This window comes from Rhinolophus ferrumequinum, chromosome 17 (genome assembly GCF_004115265.2).
Source record: "Rhinolophus ferrumequinum isolate MPI-CBG mRhiFer1 chromosome 17, mRhiFer1_v1.p, whole genome shotgun sequence".
NCBI classification, from domain to species: Eukaryota; Metazoa; Chordata; class Mammalia; order Chiroptera; family Rhinolophidae; genus Rhinolophus; species Rhinolophus ferrumequinum.
In genome coordinates this window covers 30,961,647-30,981,754 of record NC_046300.1, presented here as the reverse complement: position 1 = coordinate 30,981,754, position 20,108 = coordinate 30,961,647, and the positions used below count along the sequence as shown (strand labels likewise).

The 20,108-nt window shown below is 33.3% G+C and overlaps 1 protein-coding gene across 10 annotated transcripts in view; it reads right to left on the bottom strand.

The window, feature by feature from the left end:
- ANKRD28 (ankyrin repeat domain 28) overlaps positions 1 to 20,108 on the bottom strand; it is a 151,600-nt gene that overhangs the window by 77,326 nt on the left and 54,166 nt on the right. For 3 of the 10 annotated variants that reach the window (XM_033131798.1, XM_033131802.1, XM_033131799.1), the window contains one exon: positions 15,843 to 15,926. The exons of 2 other annotated variants lie outside the window; for them this stretch is intronic. In XM_033131798.1, the coding sequence (XP_032987689.1) occupies positions 15,843 to 15,926 (84 nt within the window). Of the gene's footprint in view, positions 1 to 15,842; positions 15,927 to 17,055; positions 18,789 to 20,108 lie in introns of those variants that run through there. 5 more of the 10 variants (XR_004425433.1, XM_033131797.1, XM_033131805.1 and 2 more) reach the window with 3 other exon arrangements.

Here is a 20,108-nt window from a genome sequence, read left to right as displayed (position 1 = left end):
ATTCTAAGCTAAAAATCTGCTGAAGTATCACTCCATACCCCCCAAAAAACTGCTGTGAAATAACCTAGGCTTAAGTGATATAGTTTAATTCATAAACAAACAGAAGAGTTTACAGAGTTGTCTAAGTAATATATTAGGAACAGATATAGCATTAGAGTTCATCATGTTCGATCACCTCATTTTACATATGAGAAAAGCAGGGCTCAGAGAGGCTGAACCACTGGAGGGCACAGACAAGAGTCTAGCTTGCCTGACTAACCAAGTCCAAGTACCTCTTGCTATTACACTTTGGACCTCTTCTCTTCCTTGATAGTTTAAACAAGTTAACAGCAACAATGAGGTTGCAATCATTCTTCACGTACATGTGTTTATATATAAATATCTGGACATATGCTGCATTTTAGAAAATAACATTTAAAAAAATCATAGCAGTAACAAAGGATTCATCACTCTTCTGTAACTGTAGAACTATAGTCCCACTTGAGAAAAAATTTCCACAGTACGACAATCTTAATATTCTTTTTTACAGCCCTCACTTTGGGTTAATTACAATTAGGTGACACTTATAGTACAAAGTCTAGGAAGAAAAGCGAGAGATTTTAATTTCTTGGGAAAATCACATAAAATACGAGAAACAGGAGAATCTATCATAAGATAAATTATTTCAACACAAAAATATCACATTGTCTATTAGACTATACATGTAACTGAAGGATTTATATACGTAAACAAATTACTAACAGTTTCATTTATGGCTAGTGAACAAGGAAGATACATCTAACAAATAACTTCACTAATTATACTACTTGAGGAAGCTTATTTTGGGGATTAAAGAAGTGCCTTGGGGTGACAAAAGGAGAATTGACTCCATTTATAAACATGTACCATAAACAAAGCTACTCCAACATGACCTTACACAACTTTAAATATTAATCTTGAGCACAAGATGACATTTTACACAGTAAAACAAGCTGCGAAAAAGAAATCTCGATTGTCACAAATGCATGCACATACACCACACATAGCCATGATATTTAACTGTTAAATTAAGTATATATTTCTCAAATAAAGACAATCTGAACATGCAGCACCAGTAAATCACAAATTTGTAAATTTAAGCCTTAATTTAGAGAAGAACTAAAAAATTATGTCAGTATCAGATTATACAGTTACAATCAGAGGGGAGAAAAAAACTTTGTCTTGAACTTGAAATATACCAGTTAAATCACTAGATATACTAGAACAATTTGATCTCAACTCTAAAATCCTATGTATATACTCCAACACAGTAGGGTAGGTCTAGCCATATACGAACATGGCTACTCACGGTTGGTAGACACTGGTGAAATCAATATGGATCTGTAAATATACCACACACAGAAATCTTTTTTGAGGTTGGGAAACAAAATTACCCATTTTATTAAATTATGAAAATATTTTTCAATCAGTTCATGTGGTAATGATTTTAAGTGATTTTTTATATTCTTTGTTTTATACAATTTACATGTTGTTTTTCATTTAGCAGCTGAATCCAAAGCAGATTCCCCCCCGTTAGTTACATGTCAAACAGATTGTCATACCTTTATAAAAAATGTTATCCTTTTATGCAAGAAAATTGTCAGTATGTCCATCTGTTATTTAACACAATACCAACTGGGGACAATTTCAAAGGTCTAACATTTGTTTCACTGGAGACCCAGGAGGAGAGGAGAAACTGGTACATAAAATTTTTTCGAAGAAATAATGCCTGGAAATTTCTCAAATTCTGGTAAAAGACACAAATTTACAGATTCAAGAAGCTTAGTAAGCCACAAATAGGATAAACGCAAAGGAAACTATGCCAAGACATATAATGATCAAAATGTTAAAACCCAAAGATAAAGACAAGAATCATTTTGCTCAGGCTGCTTTAAAGATAAGTTTAATATAAAAGAAAGATTCCAATGACTGGCTTGATTTCTCATCAGAAACCATGAAGACCAGAAAACTGAAAAACAAAAAAGAAAAAAAAAACTATCAAGAATTCTGTATCACATGAAAACGTCCTTTAGAAATGAAGGTAAAATAAAAACTTTCTCAGATGAAGGAAATAGAAAATTCACTCCCACCAGACTTGGTCTAAAAGAATGTTAAAGGAAGTTCTTTAGGCTGAAGAGAAATGATACCAGAGGGAAAGAAACACAGATCTTCAAGTATGAAGGAAGCACAATTTATTGAAAGCAAAATATTTTAATGTTATCTGGCAAGGAGTTCAATGTATTACACAGATTACCTGGCAACTCTGACATAAAGCAGGGAGAGCAAGGGCTTTTTTTGTTTTTGTTTTTTAACTTAAAGTGGTAAAATATTAACTCTACATACACTGTGAAAAGATACATATGTATATTATTACTGTAACCCCTAGATCACCTATCAAGAAAATAATAAACAGAGATGGTAAAAATGCCATAAAGAACATAAAAATAGTACTAAACATATCCAAATAATCCAAAATAAGGAAGGAAAGAGGGAACAGAGGACCAAAAATGAAAAGAGACAAAGAAAAATAATGGAATGGGAGATCAAACTCCAGCCACTGCAACAAACACATTAAAAGTAAAGCTTTAAACACACCATTTGAAAGATACAGATTATTTTGGACATAAAACCAATACCTAATCATACACTATCTACAAGAAACCATTATATCATTTTAAATACAATGATATAGATATGCGAAAAGTAAAAAGATGTTAAAACATATACTATGCAAACAGTAATGAAAAGACAGCTAAAGTGGCTATAATAATATCAGACATAATTCAGAACAAGGGAAATTACCAGGGATGAAGGAGGATATTACATAATGGCAAAAGGGTCAATTCATCAAATGACAATCCTAATGTATATGCACCTAATAACAGAACTTCAAAATGTATGGAAGCAAAAACTTACAAAAATGAAGGGAGAGATAGACAATCCACAATTACAAGAAACTTCAGCATAAAACAAGTAAAGAGAAAAATAAGCAATGATACAGATGAACAATACTATCAATCAACTGAACCTAACTGGACATTTATAGAACACTCGACCTAAGAACAAAATAATACACATTATTTTCAAGTGCACTTGAAACATTCATAAAGACAGACCATACTCTGGGCAATATATCATACCTTAACATATTAAGATAAACTGAAATCATACAAAGTATGTACTCTGGCTTTAACAGAATTAAACTATAAATCAGTAATAGAAAGATGCTTAGAAAATCCCCAAGTATACAGAAATCAAAGTAGATACCGTGTTTTCCCGAAAATAAGACCTAGCCAGACCATCAGCTCTAATGCATCTTTTGGAGCAAAAATTAATATAAGACACGGTCTTATATAAGACTGGCACCTCTACAAAGCAGAAGATAAGGCAACACTTCCCACTTTATGTTATCATCCTGATACCCAAACCAGGCCAAGATAATTACCAGAAAACTACAGACTAACATCTCTCATCAACATAGACATAGATATCCTCAACTAAATATTAGCAAATCCAGCAATACATGAAAAGGATAATGCATCGCAGCCAAGTGGGGTTTATTCTGAGATCACAAGTCTCCTTCAAATAGAATCAACCAATGTAATTCAACATATTACAGACTAGTTAAGAAAAAAAAAATATCATAAGCTCATTGCATTTAACAGAACAACATCTTTTCATGGTTTAAAAAAAAAAAAAAAAAAACAACTCCCGCAGATTAGGAATAGAAGGGAACTTCCTTAACTTGATAAAGGGCATTTACAAAAGTTACAGCTAATATCCTATTTAATGGTAAAGGACTGAATGCTTTCCCTCTAAGATCAGGAACCCAGAAGAGTTGTCTACTCCTGTCATTCCTATACATTCTCCTATTGGAAGTCCTAGTCAGTGAAATAAGCCAAGAAAATGAAATAAAAGGTATATAGATTGGGAAGGAAGATATAAAACAGTTTTCTATTCATACATAGCATATTGTTTGCGGAGAAAATCACCAGGAATCTATTTTTTAAAATCCTAGAATGAATTTAGAAAAGTTTCTGAATGCAAGGTCTAAATACAAAAAGTAACTGTATTTCTACATACTATTTCTACATTTCCATTAACTGGAAATCAAATTTTAAAAACTGTACATTTATTATACAATACAAAAGAATCAAAGAAAAAGAGAAAAATAAAAGAAAAATGCTTAGGTATAAACCTAACAAAAATTTGCAGGATTCGTATGCTGCAAACTATAAAACACTCGTGAAAGAAAGAAAACCTAAAGAAAATGGAGATAACATGTTTATGGATTGGAAAACTCATTACTGCTAAGATGTCAATTTGATCTATAGATTCAATGCAATATTAATCAAAATTCTTAATCAAAATCTCAGCAAGATTCCTTGTAAATATTAACAACCTAAAATTTACATGACTATATTAGAATAGTCAAGGCAATTTTGAAAGAAAAGTACACGGAGGTCTTAAACTGTGTGATTTCAAGAATTATTATAAAGCTGCAGTAATCAAGGCAGTGCAGTATAACAAAAAGGAAAGACATTCATAATTAAGAGTTCAGAAATAAATGCACACAAATATGATCGACTGACTTTTGACGAAAAGCACAAAAACTATTAAATGGAAATACGATCTTTTCAATAAATGATCCTTGATATCCACATGCCAGAAAATAAACATTGATATATACTTAACACTTAATACAAAAGCTAACTTAAAAAGGATCATAGATCTAACTGCCAAATCTAAAATTTTAAAACTTATCGAAAGATAGGAGAAAATATATAGGCTGGGCAAAGAGTTCCAGGGAATGATACCAAAAGCACAATCCATAAAGTTGATAAATTAAACTTCAAAAAAATGAAGAACTTGGGCAGAGGACTTGAAGAGACATTTTTCTAAAAAGGACATACAGATGACAAACAGACATATGAAGAAATGCTCAACCTCACTAACCATAAGAGAAATGCAAATAAAAACCACAATGAGATACCACCTCACCCCAGTCAAAATGGCTATCATCAATAAATCAACAAACAGCAAGTGCTGGCGCGGATGTGGAGAAAAGGGAACGCTTGTGCACTGTTGGTAGGATTGCAGATTGGTGCAGCCGCTATGGAAAACAGTATGGAGGTATCTCAAAAATCTGAAAATGGAACTACCTTATGATCCAGTAATTCCACTCCTAGGTATCTATCCGGAGAAATCCAAAACTTCAATTCAAAAATTTTTATGCACTCCTATGTTTATTGCAGCACTATACACAATAGCTAAGACATGGAAACAACCAAAATGCCCTTCGGTAGATGACTGGATTAAGAAACTGTGGTACATTTATACAATGGAGTATTATGCAGCCATAAAGAAGAAAGAAATCTTACCATTTGCAACATGGATGGATCTAGAGAACATTATGTTAAGTGAAATAAGTCAGACAGAGAAAGATAAGTACCGTATGATCTCACTTATTTGCGGATTCTAAAGAAAAGAATAAGTGAATGAACTAATCAGAAACAGTTTGGGAGACAATGAGGAAAAACTGAGGGTTGCTAGATGGGCGGGAGGGGTGGGGGGTGGGGGGGAGGGTGAGGGGATTGGAGGGCAATCGGTGACCATAGGATGGCCACGGGCTTGAAAATTAATCTGGGGAACGTAATTTGGTGGTTACCAGAGGGTAAGGGGGTTTGGGGGTGGGGGATGAGGGTGAGGGGGATCAAATGTATGGAGATGGAAGGGGAGCTGACTCTGGGTGGTGAACACACAATGTGATTTATGGATGATGTGATACAGAATTGCACACCTGAAATCTATGTAATTTTGCTGACAATTGTCACCCCAATAAATTAAAAATAAATTTAAAAAAAAAAAAATGAAGAACTTTTGCTCTGAGGGAAGACACAGTTAAGAGGAAAATCAAACAAGGTATAGACTGGAGAAAACATTTGGCAATCACATATCTGACAGATAACATGCATTCATAATCTATAAAGACCTCTCAAAATTCAAAAATAAGAAAACAGCTCAACAAAATATGGTCAACTAAACTGTGTTGGGACAACTTATTTGGTACCCATTTGGAAAAACAAAAACATATTACCTCACATATACTAATTTAACTGTAAGTATATTAACATAAAGCTAAATGTAGAAAGCAAAATAATAAAGCTCTCAGAAACGAATATAGGACATTATTTTTATGATTTGGTTAGGGAAATGCTTCTTAAACATCAAAAGCATTAATCATAAAGGAAAATACTGAATACTTTGACTACATTAAAATTAAGACTGCATGTTCAGTGACACCATAGTGAAAAGGCACATTGGAATGGGAGAAGATATTTGCAACATCCACGGCTCACAAAGGGATCATATCAAGAATATATAAAGAACTGTTGCAAATTAATAAACAAAGAGAAAGCTCAAAAGAAATACTGGCAAGAGATTTAATAGGCACTTCACAAAAGAGGCTATATGAATGTCTAATAAACATATAAAAAGATACTTAACATTATCCGCAAAAAAACCTCAAACTTTACAGGTTTAATGAGACAGTACTACATAGCAAACAGAATGGCTAAATGAAGACGTATGACAAAAACTAAGAACCTGGTCCAAGGATGTGGATCAATAAAAATTCTCATACAGTGCTCATGGGACTATACATTTTTTAATAATATGGCATTCTCTAGTAAGTTAAATATACATGGCTTAGCATGTATGCCAGAAATTCTATGCCTAGGTATATATACCCTTTAGGTATTCATGCTCATGTAACAGAAGACATGCTTATGAATAGTTGCATTGTTCACAATACGCAAAAACTGGAAACCCAGCTACCCATGAACAGTAGACTACAAATAAACGGTGTATTCAGTGAAATACTATGACTACTCTTAGCTATCCATAACACAGATATATTTTTAAAACAAGATATTGTCGTACAAAAGAACCCAGACCCAAAAGAATACATGCTGTCTGATTCATTTAATTAAAAAACTTGTACAATGAAATTATATATTGCTTAGGAGGAATAATTAAGTGGCAAAATGATATAAAACTAAGAAAAGGACTGTTACGAAAGTCAGATTACTGGCTACACTGTAGGGTGGGAGGAAACAGTTCTGACCACAAAGTGGGCACAAAGGGTGCTTCTGAGGTACTAGCAATGTTCCGTTTCTTGATCTGGGTACTGGATATATTTAAATATTATATTCCACATATCTTTTACATATTGTAAGTATGTTATATTTCATAATTTTAAAAAGATTAAAAGAAGAAAGTTAGACATTAGAGTTTCATCATTTTTCCAAAATATCAATTAAAATACATCTGAACTAAGAGTTTTGGAAAGCATATCAGAAATTGGCAGGAGACATGAACTCTGACGCGATACTCGGCATAAGAACAGTAGCTTTCTTTGTTGGTTTGGCAAGCTTTGTTTTCCTGAACTACTGAAAATGAAAATTAACAAATCACCTGAAAATTGGAAAAGAAAGCTACTCACATCCTTCGTACGCATGCCCTTCCCACAACCACAAATTTGAGTCCACAAAAGAATTAAGAATAAAAATAGAAATTTTATTACCAGAAATTGGTGCAAGCCAGTCTTAAAAAACCCAAACAAAAAATTATAATGTAATTTAGTTTCTGTGTAAACAAACCCCCAAAACCCTCACAGTATATATTTATTTCCCAAACCAATGATAAAAACTTAACATATAGCATTTTGTAACTGACATTTTTTCTTACATATAAAAATAAATGTATTCTAAAATGATTAATTTATTTTTTTTGGAGCTTCTACAAGAGAACATGCTTTGGTAAGCAATATACAAATCATTGATTCTCTATGAAAACTACCAAAGAAAAAATGGTACATTACTAGTTTATAATATTTGTATAATTTACATGCTTTATGCAACAAATAATATTACAATATGAAAAAATATCTCAAGGGTTTGTCACCAATTTTATGGAAAATGTATATATATTTAGCAATTAACCTACCATTAATGAAATCACTAACTCATAATGGATAAACTAAAATTATTTAATTCAAATAAAATATATTTTCTTTGTGAATACATGATTTGGGGTGAGATGGACAAGTTTCCTTTCCCAAATCCGACTGTGGCTAATACAGGTACTTTGGATTACACACGACCACCCATGTCATGTATCAGCTATTTGGACTTGTTGCCCCTCTGCTTCTACAGACTGCCACAGTTCTTGCCACGTGACACATCTTCAAAGTCAACAACAGAGGACCTGCCTGACGTCAAATCCCTTACTCCCCTTGTTTCCAACTCCAGATTCAGATTTTATTAGAGTTCATGTAATTAGGTCAGGTCCATGCAGCTAATGTCACTTTCCTAAAGTCAACTGCAGGAGATTATATAAAATATATTACACACCAGGGGATGAGAATCCTGTGGACCGTCTTAGAGTTCTGTATACTATAAGCTGCAACCTGAAGAATGAACAGAAGTTCAACATGAGGCAAAGGGAGCTGGAGGCAATGTGGGCACAACTGCCATGCTGAGTCAGGAACGAGCATGGAAGAGTAGGGGTGAAAAACACATGTGCCTCGTCTCCCCAGCACTCAGCACAGCAACTGGCTTGAATTTGTCAAGGGAATGAACCAACACACCAAATTATACCAAATTAAGCCAGCAAGTATATACTAAGGGCTCATATACTTATACTAACAAAGAGTAACGCTAAGAAATTTCTTGTAATACTAAGCCCCTAAGAAGGACTGAGGGTTGACACAACATGGACAGAAAACTAAAGTGAATATTAGTGACCAAATCAAATAAACTGCAAGGGCCTTAGTTTTCCTTTATCTATAACAGAAATGATTTAGCTACTCCATTACTAAGATCCCTTTCCTAAGGCATGGTTCTTACCCCGAGGCAAATTCTATTTAGCAAGTTTAGAATCTAGTTATTAATTAATGTTGTAATCTAGACATTGCTCTATCAAGTATTTTAACAATTACATATATCCATATATAAAAAAGTGAGCTTTGATATTTACCTTGTACCACATACAAATTTTAACTCAGAAATGATTACAGATCTAAATGTGAAATTTAAAACTACAAAACTTCTAGGCGATAGCACGAGAAAAATCTATGTGACACTGAGACAGATTGTTTTTAGATATAACACCAAACCAAGATCCATAAAAGAATGTGATAAATTGGACATCATCAAAATTTAAAACTTATGCTTTTCAAAAACACTCTTAAGAGAATGAAAATGCAGCCACAGATTGAAGACTTGTATCCAGAACATAAAAAGAGCTCTCAAAACCCAAGAGTAAGAAAACAATAAGAAAGAGAAACTAGCAAAAACACTTGAAAAGAGGATGTGGTAAAACTGGAATTCTCATATTCAGTTGGTGGGAATGTATGTATACTGGTACAACAAATTTGGAAACAGTTGCAGTTTCTTAAAAAGTTCAACATGTACCTACCATATGGTCTGATATTCTACCAGTAGATATTTAACCAAGAAACAAAGACTTGTATACAAATGCTCACAGTAGATTTATTTGTAATAGAGAAAAAAGAGAAACAACTCCAATGTCTATCAATAGTTAGGTGAGTGAAAAAACAAATTTTGTATATTGATACAATGGGATACGACTCAGCAACAGAAAGGAATGAACTATTAATACATGCCACAATATGGATGAATCTCAAAATAATTATGCTATGTGAAAAAAGCTAGACAAAAAAGGACATATTGTATAACTCGATTTACACAAAGGTCCAGAAAATACAAATCAGTCTATAGTGACACAAAGGAGATCAGAGGTTACGGGCAAATGGAGTCTTTTGGGAGTTGAAGGGAATGTTAACTACCTTGATCGTGGTGATGGTTTCATAGATGTACACACATGTCAAAACTTATGAAATTGTACTTTAAATACATGCAATTTATTGTATGTCAATTATACCTCAATGAAACAAAAAAATTGGCTGAGGTGCCAGCTGAGACCTATCATATCAATTAGTAACTTCAGCTCAGTCTGAAATTTAGGACATAATTTATGACATTTTTGCTTTACTATATAATATCTTCATTTACATGTAAGTATAAAAATCATCGGGATTATTTCTGAGTATATGAGTAAAGATACTTGATTTCTATCAAGAATACCATTATTTATACATACACCAATTTATATATACATTTCCACCACAACTACTTCAAACAAAGAACTTAGAGGATATGTAATCTATTTGGGAAGTTGACAATATATTTAATAATCATAATAAATACAAACATTGTAGAATTTTTGCTTGTCCACTGAAGCAGAATTTTTGTTTAGTTGGTGAGAAAATTCCATTTATTACCAATCAGCAAGATTAAAAATAACCCAAATGCCCTCTAAGAGGGGAACTGGTTAAATAAATTGTTATAAACATATAATTCAAAACTATACGGCTATAAAGAAGAATGAGTAAGCTCTCTATGGACTGATTCCCAAAACATATTGGGGATGAAAAAAGGTGTGGAACACATATATGCTAAATAGGAAACTATAACATGAAAACATGAATGGAATACAAAAAAAGTCACCATCAGTTTCTAGGTACAAAACTAGCTGGTTTCCAACTCACAGATACAGACAACAGAATGGTGGCTACCAGAGGGGAAAGGAGGTCGGGGTAGAAGGGAGAGGATAACAGGGGTCAAATACAAGGTGAGAGAAGGAGACTAGACTTTGAGTGGGGAGCACACAATAAGAGTATATAGATGTTGTATTACAAAGTTGTACACCTGAAATTTATATAATGTTATTACAGTGTTACCCCCAATAAACTTAATTAAAAAAAGCCCAGCTGGTTTCATTAGACAACACCTTCTTTGTATCAGGACTTCTCCAATAGCCACTGAGTTACAAAGACATAGAACATACACTCATTTATAGATCTTGGGGGAAATCTGAACATTAGTGAAGAAAACTTTAAAAATCTGAGGCTGGAATCGAGAAGCATTGGCAAGACTAGAAATGCAGTTTCTAGACATGGAGAAACTCTGGGAATTTTCTCCTGGGTAGAAGCTGAATTGGTTCTCCTTTACCCATCCTTTCTACCTTATGTTAGATGGAAGCCAGCCAGAAACCGGGTAGGTACACATGGGATGGGGCTGGCAGGTTGTGAGCTCCCACACTAATTTCTGTTGGTAGCTCAAAAAACCATATACACACATCATTTTAGGACAGAGTGCCCATAATCTCAGATAACTGAGTGAAGAGGTTTAAAGAATTTAGGAACATCAACTGCAAGCCAGCAGAAGAGACACATAGACACGAAAAAGACTAATGTTAAAGATTTAGAGCACTTCTTGCTAATTTCCAGAAAAGACTACAGAACTCTGTGAAGGATGAGGGTGGGTAGAACTCAGGCAACCTCTGTAAATTTAGGGTTTACTACTTTGTGTTAACTGCCAACAATATTTTTACAATAATAATGAAAATTAATGATGTGCTTGTGTGATATGATGTACATATACATGTATAAGTATGTATTTGCCAAGCACTTCACCTGAAAAAAATCAACATTGCCTCAAGGATCCTAGAAAGTATTTTTGAAAGCTTAAAGATTTTAATGATTTGGAAGACTACTCTGGCAAAACCAATCCCAAAATTATTTTGAATGACAAAGTGCATCTAAATTCAGAAGCCAGTAAGTAAAATATACATACAATGCGGCATTTTAAAAAATATTCAGTTATATAATACAGCAAGATATACGGACTAGCTCTTAAATCATTTTGAGTTTAAAAAGGGTCAATCTAGGTCTTTCTCTGTTTTAAACACTAAAAACAGTGTTGCCTAGATTATAATTACCCCTAGTTTGATACTACTTTGATACTACTTTATTAATCCAACCAAAAAATATGGCACTAAGGGAGGCTTGTGTATTTACTCATTTGCAATTCTAAAATTTAACAGCATTTGGCATCATGAAAATTATAATCACATTTGTTGTTAGTTTAAAAGGTAGACGTCCTTAGAATGTGGACATAATTTTTAGGAGGAAAAAATCCATTTCTGAACCATTATTGCTTTATGGCACTATTTGGCAAAAGAAAAAAATATTTCTTGCTCTCCGATTTACTTTGTTTCCCCTGTTACTGTCAAGTCCGACAGGGGTTCAAATTCCAGCTATACTGACCCTGGAGACTTTTAACCTTTCTGAGTTTCAGTTTTGGTAGACTGGAAATGTTAACCTACCAATTTTACAAGATTCTTGAGTTAAATCAAGTAACATAAAAAGGTTTAAGCATATTACTGTCTCTGGAATAGTAATGATTAATACCAATTTTTATCACTCTGTATAGAGAAAAACCAATTTCTACTTGTAGAAAATAATTTTCTCATAAAGTTAGACCTTTACTCTGAAATGTGTTAATATTTCAGTTTAAATTATTTGGGGTCCACAACATGGCATTAGTTCGAATAAATCCCAGGGAAAAGCATTTAATTATTATTATTAATATTTTGGTCACATAAATCTAGAAATACAAATAAACCTTCTGGACAAAGCAGGCCATCCAAGGTCACTTGGAATTTTTAGAGCATCCTAAATTTGGGGTAGGAAAACGTCCTGAAGGCTATTAATGTACCACCCCACGCATTTTACAACAAAAGAAAACTGAATCTTGAAGAAATTAAATGGATTTGCTCAAGTAGTATAGCTAATAAGGCTAAGAAGATACCAGTACTTAGGTCTTTCAAGTTAAATTTCAATTGTTCTTTTCACTGTGTATACCACTCTGTCTTTTTGACTGTTTCATCTTTTTGGTTTGTAGCACTTTTTCCACATTCAAGTGACTTTTATTTTTTCAAAAGTTTGTTATTTCAACTGTTCACAGTGTATCAAAAATCTTCTATTAGGTTGCCTACCCAAACAACTATTTCTCCTTTATTCTTTCCTATAAAAATGCTGATTTTCTCCAGATATGGAATATAATCAGTGAGGAAAAGCCTCTATTTTTACCCCAGGGGATGAACCAGGCAATGAACAATGACTGATCTAAGCAAAAAGCTAATCCCATTCTACCTTGGCTGTTGGATTGGTTTAGAGTGGGTTGTAGCCAACCAAACGCCAGGAGAATTTTTGTGAGACTCTGGAAAAGAAGTTTTTGTTTATTAAAAAAAGAAAAGAAAAGAAATGTATAGGGAGAGTCTACTTTGCACTTTCTTTGGTTGTTTGACATGAGTACAGGATGCAACAGTAATCTCTTTACCAAGAGGAGAAAGCAAGCCAAGAGTCTCACAGAGAAGCTCATCCAGAGCTCTGACATTACTGTTTTAACCAACCCCCAAATCACCTTGCTCTGGATTAAATTATTACAAAAGGAATAAACCTGGATTTAGCCAGGTAGTCTATTATTTGTGGCCCAAAGCCTCCAAATATAAAACTCCACTATTTTCTAGTAAAATTGCCTTATAGTTTCTACAACAGATTTCCTTCTCAGACTAAATACAATGAAGGCATAATATTTTAGAGTTCTGTTAAAAATCAATTACGTGTGTTACTAAGAAAGATGCTATTTAGAGGTCCATAGTATTCAGAACTTTGGGATATGGCTGAAGAAACTAAAATAATAACAATGTTTATTTAACAATATAAAAACAAATCTGAACTCTTAACACACACTAAAAATTTATTAAAAATTTAAGTTTCAAAAAGTCAGATGTTATTCTGAAATATGTATTTAAATAAATCTGTTTTAGAAAAACACCACTGTCACAGTCACATAAAGCTTAAAAATAGTTTATTACCTATAAAGAGTCAGTGGATTTTATGACAAAAACAGTGTTTTATTACACACACACACACACACACACACACACACACTTTTTAAAACCCCATAGAGGACAATAGGAACAGAAAAAATTTACCATCTTGAATTAGAAAAACAGCCAAAGATTTAACAAATCTTATAATTACAATAATATTCCCAATTACTGAGTCACGAGAGAAAAGGCCTAAAAGCAACCATAAAAAAATATTCGTCAAAAACCCATGAATCACTGAACACAACAGAAGAGTCACCCTCAAGAAGGGCCTACTGATTTGAAGTACAGTACTAATTTAGTTTTTAGTTCTGCCCCAAGTTGCAGAGCAAGGGAACAAGCTAGGAGGTATTAAGAAATAATGGTTAAACGTAAGTAAAAAAAGGAATCTGTAAGTAGAAGCTAAAATTCATAAAAGTTAGTGGGGTCACACACTAGTTATACATACACAATAGCTACCAAGGACATCACAGCAGAATAAACTGATGCTCAAAAATGATTCTGAGTAAACTTTTTAAAATTTAGGATAATTTGATCAATACAGCAGAAAACAGTGTTGTCTATAATGAGACCATGTTAACAACGGAGGAATTAACCATGGTTAAGTAGGAATGTAGTCCAAACTTTCTCACCAAAATAAAATTTGTTAGTACTATTAGAAAACAAACTAGAGTTAAACAGAACAGAAAGCTGTTTTCCTTCTTTTTATAAGTCTATACCTATAACTATTTTCTGTCCTAAAAGTAGACTCTCCAGAACAACCCAATTAGATAAAGTGACCGTGAACTTCATTTAACCTAAAACAATAAATCCTGACTTAGGTTCATGTTTCCAATAAATATAAACTTAAAGGCAACTTACTTAGGAAGGTTTAAGAAAAAAACGTAGCGATAGCTTTTTGATCACTACCCAATGTTAGAATGAACATTTTAGCCAAAGATTCAAATCTATCTGAATAATCCAACTTTAAAAACTAAGATAAATGCTTTATATATACATAACATTAAGTAGTCACAGTAATACTGTATGAAAGAACAGTGGAAAGATGAGAGTTCGAGATGAGCTTTCAAGGTTGGGCTTTCTTAGAATTACCAATCATTTCTAGGTCATCTGTTTTAGCGTTGCTATAGTGACTTTATGAATCATGGCCTCCTCCAACCTCCACAATTCAGAGGACTAAATTATGAAAAATGTACTAAAACATTTGTTTCTAAAATATATACATTAATGAATTTGAAATTATAGCAAATTACATATTTTCAGTCTCAATTTAGTAAATTAAATAAACTTTTGGCCACTGGAAAATACAAAAAGAGAGAGTAAATTATCCACATATCCACTCTTTCTAAAATTGTCCCTCATGTTAGTCCTGAATGTTAAATCCACTATACCCTTAAATTTAGAGACTTTTCAAACAATGTGTCTTTCTCTGCCTAGAGATTGAAACAGATTGACTCATTCTGTATAATGCTCACCAGGATTATCTGCAGTAGGCAAATCTGATCTCATAATCAAGTTTAGATATGTTATAAACTTAATAGAAATGTCTTTTATTTTGAATTCACAAAAAAGAACCCTCATCTGAAATGCGCACAAGTAACTATCAGTGAGTTAGTTATCTGCAACTTACTTTCAAATGGGATTCAGCAGAAGAAAAAGAAAAAATGTATAAAATATGTGTAAATATGAGAAAGTAAATGTGGCAAAATGTCATCAATGCTATATCTAAGTGGAGAGTATATGGGTATTCAAAGTATTTTTTTCAACTTTTCTGTGAATTTTTTCAAAGTAAAAAGCCGGGGGAAAAAAGGACCCTCACTGGCTCCTTGTTCTCTTGAATATATATCCAGTCCCTTCCTTTTTTGCCTCAAGACCCTTCTAATCTCACTTAAAAAAAAAAACTGTTACAGAATTGTTATGTCTTTTAAACAAAACTCATAACTCTAGGAAAGAGTTTTTAAAAGTAGGCTTAAAGGCTGGTATCAGTGAATTAATTGTGTTACCTGAAAGTTAACATCTTCTTTCTTAAATATTAGTGCTCGAACTTCATCAGGATCTCCATTAAATATAGCTTGCACCAGTGATGGCTAAAATATAAGAGAGTAATAAAAACATTAATCACAGCACATGGATGATTCTAAAGATATTTCCACACAACTTCTAAATCTAAAATTTTCCTTCCCTATAGCAACAAATATTTGTGTTTTTTTGATACTGATCAAAAGTTTCACGAAGTCAAATCAGATGAAAATACAGGATTCCTCCTTGGAAAGGAGGAGGCCTAATTAAAAAAAGTCAGCTCAGTATGACAAAAATTAGGCGGTATAATAAACACAGATTTTTACTATTTTTTTAATGAGTGCAAGCCTTTTGTTTATCTATATGGTAAAAAGAAAGTTTCTGCCGAATACAAGTGTGACATCTCAACATCTACTTGTGGGAAGCAACGTGTCAAATAAGCAGTTCCCAGTCAATGCTGAGGTCCAAGAGAGAAGGCTAAGGCTTCTTTGAGAATTTCTGTTTGGGGCATCAAAATAACTTGCAAAGGTTAACATTACATGTATAAAGATCTAAATCCAAAGAAAGAAAAGCTGGCAATTGATGAAAATCACCACTATTCAAAGACCAAGAAATACTGCATACCTGAATAACATGAAGAGGCAAACACGTGCATGGCTAAATATAGCAACTTCTTAATTAACGACACAGCCTCTCTGATAAGGTATCATATTATACTAGTCAAACAAGAAGCCAATTGACAACAGCACTAAAAATAAGATTAAGAATAAAGTCTGATACTTTTTCCTCGGAAAGTCTTGCACGTAAACACATAAAATTCATTACAGAAAAGGCTGTGCCTTGGCAGTAGTCAACGGTTCCTAAAACGGAGTTCCTCATTCTCATTATTACCTCAGTTTTTAAAACCATAAAATGAAAACAGAAACGTGGTTGCCGTAACTACTGATCTCAGATTATTTTTTTAAGTCTTAAGAGATAGCAAGTAAAGTCTGAAAAGTTGTCTAAATATCTGAAAAAGTAAAAATCAGAGATGTGAATTTTACACACAAGTAATATTGCATATTTATACATCTATATTGCTTTAATTTGGGTTTTTAATGAAACTAGTAGAAATTAACTTATATTTATTCTTAAAAAATAAAATTTGCCCTACTAGTTCAGTAGAATACAGTAAACATATAAACTCTCTTATCTTACCAATACACTTCCAGAAGATGGAGAATGTAGGGATTTATTTTCCTGTGGCAATTTAGAAATGAATTCAGGAGATTCATCTTCTACCTCCTCCAAAACAACAATACACACTCGACTCATTCGCTCTTTTAAAATACTAAATTCCAAGCTCTGTGATAAAAGTCACAGTTGCAAGAGCACAAGTAGTTTTTCCTCCTCTTCTGTACAACACTTAGAATCATTCTCTGAACAGCGCAGCTGGTTTTTTAAAGTTAGTAAGTATGACCGGAAAAACTGAAGTTTAAAATTATGACTACAGAACTTATAACTTCCTAAAAACAACAAAATTCTGTTATTTTCTGTTGGGTTATTGCAATACTTAAATTTCACATCAACATGTCAATAACTACAACTGAGTCCAGTACAAGCTCATTTAAAAATATTTTTCCCCTACCAAAATAGTAATATTGCTCTGTGTCTCACAGAAATTGCATAAAAAGATCATTGTTTTGGGTGACAACACCATACAATGCAGAATGAAATGAGAAACAACTGCTGTGACAGAGATAATTACAGCTATACCCCACTCTTGCCTGCAAGGTCATATAGTTACCGGTAGCTGGCTTGCTTATGATTGTAAATAAAAAATAAAATCTCACTATTCTGTTTCCACTTCTAATTTGTCTTCATTTCTTCAGCTTCACTAGTTTAATGCAGAAAAAAAATATATCTAGAGCTCAGCACAAATTCTTAAAATGCAGCTCAAAGGCTGACAATTCTTTCTGTGTTTGGGAAAGAAAAAAAACAACAGTCTGCATTAATAGCAAAGCTGCAGTACATTTACATGCGATGAGTCAGACCCCGAGAGACAATAGGACTCTTGGTACTAGAATATAGCTTGATTAATCCAGGTATCCCACATAATAGAAGGAACACAGATAGCTTTATTCCTATCAATAGCAGAAGGCAGAACATTCATTCTTTCTCCATCAGGCAGTTGTCTGTGGCTGCTCCAGCAAAAGGGCACAGGCACCAGGCAGAAATGGTGTGAGCGGGGAATCCTAATAGAACAGGCAGGCCGCGAAGGAATTAGAAGGCATTTGAGCTCGAATTACTGCTTCAGGCTTTCCATTTAAAAAGAGAGAAAAAACCCCCCGTAGTTTATCATTCCAGTGTTTCCTTTGATCTCCACATGAATACAGCTTCCATTAAATAGTCTTCATTCAGAGAAAAAAACAGCAGACTGTGCATCTTCTTTGAGCCAACTACTTTATTCAATCATCTGCTTCTGTGCCAATACAGTTTCCTTCCACTGTGAAAACCGCTACAGTTATCCTTTTCAGTAGATTTCAGATGTTTTCCTGTTCCTCAGATGATCTTGCAAAACGCCACTGACTCCTCCAAATGAGTAGGTCCTTAGAAAATATCTATAGAACCTAAGGATCGGCCCCACAGAAGCATTCCAACTGAGGGGCAGTCTGAACAGCAAAGACTGCAGAACCGCAGGATGAAATGCCTAGTAATGCTCACATGTTACACTTACCAGAGATCTGAGCTACTGCTGGGGATGGAACTTCCTCTAGCAGGAGAAAAAAATAGTACATTTGGACTGCCTTCACAATTAGAAGGGTTCATGCCAGTTCTGTGACTAAGCCAGAACAAACTGAAAAATTCTGTAACTGAAAAATGAGTGCGCTTTTAACATTTTCCACTAAAAGCCACAAGGAAATCTGGTGTACTGCCTCTGCTGACTAACACTGGTTTTAGCAAGTAAACAATTCCAAACAACTTAACTGCTTTTGTATGTTAGGATATGGCAAATGTTTAACCCTATAATGATAGCTGCATTAAGAATGTCTGCAGTGAGTTCACATAAGAGAATTAGAGAAAAAGGAGAAATATTTTATGATAATATAAGAACCATGAACCTAAGGTTTTAGTCTTATTTACCAACACCATTTAAAATCTACCAGATGTATGTTATTTTCAAAGATGCAAAGAAGTTTAAACAAAAGAAATTTAAGATTTACTAACAATTTCTAAGTTGAATGTAATCAATCAAGTCATATTTTTTAAAGGAAAAAATAAAAATTTTATAATGTAGATACCTTAACTCTAAAATTTATTCTATGGATTATCTGAATTTTCACTGATTAAATAATTCTACCTTCTCATCTGGAAATGGAATACAGCCTTAAAAATCTATTAAATAACTACATAAAACTATTGTGTAAAGTTCCTGGTACTGAATTATCTATATATCAAAAAGGCACAGGGTAACACAAAGACAGCAAAGAATCTCCCTCCCCTATAAAATTAATATTCCCAAAGTTACAAATCAGTGTCAAAAACTACCACTTTATAGTTGGCTTCCCCCGCTTTCTCTGTTTACTCAACGATGGGGACATTTCCCAAAAGAAAAATTACAAAGAAAATACCATGGTTCCCCTTCGATCTCTGTTCTTTCTTTTATCAACTAGAATTTTTATTAATAAACAAGTTATTTTGAACATTTATGATGTGTTAGGTCGTGTACTTTCTCATTTAACACTCACAATAACCTTACTACATTCCCATATTATAGAGGAAAACACACTCAGAATTAAGTATTTTACCCGAAGTCATGCAAATTAGTAAAGTGCCTAATTTCAAACACATGCTCTTTCTAATCCATTCTGCCTCTCCTGAGTAGAGCATGCAAATACACACACTCAAGATCTCTGCAACCTGTAATTCCGGACTAAAAGTGATCTTAAAAAACAGGTAACCTATAATGATTGTGAAAAGTTTGAGTAACAAAGAAATATACTATTTATTGCAATAATATTCCCAAATAAGCTATTTTTAAAGGAGTATTTCAGGGCTGGTGTTAACTCTCGCATTAAAGCCACTTTACTTATCAAAACATAAAGAGAAAAAACTCCTAGAATGATACGGATAAGAATGCCAGAATTTAAGAATCAAAAACCATTAAATATGAAATCTATAAAAAAAACTTGTGACCCTAATATAATTGTATCAAGATAATAAACTATGCTAACAATTTACATAGTTGTATTTTAAAATATAAAAAATAA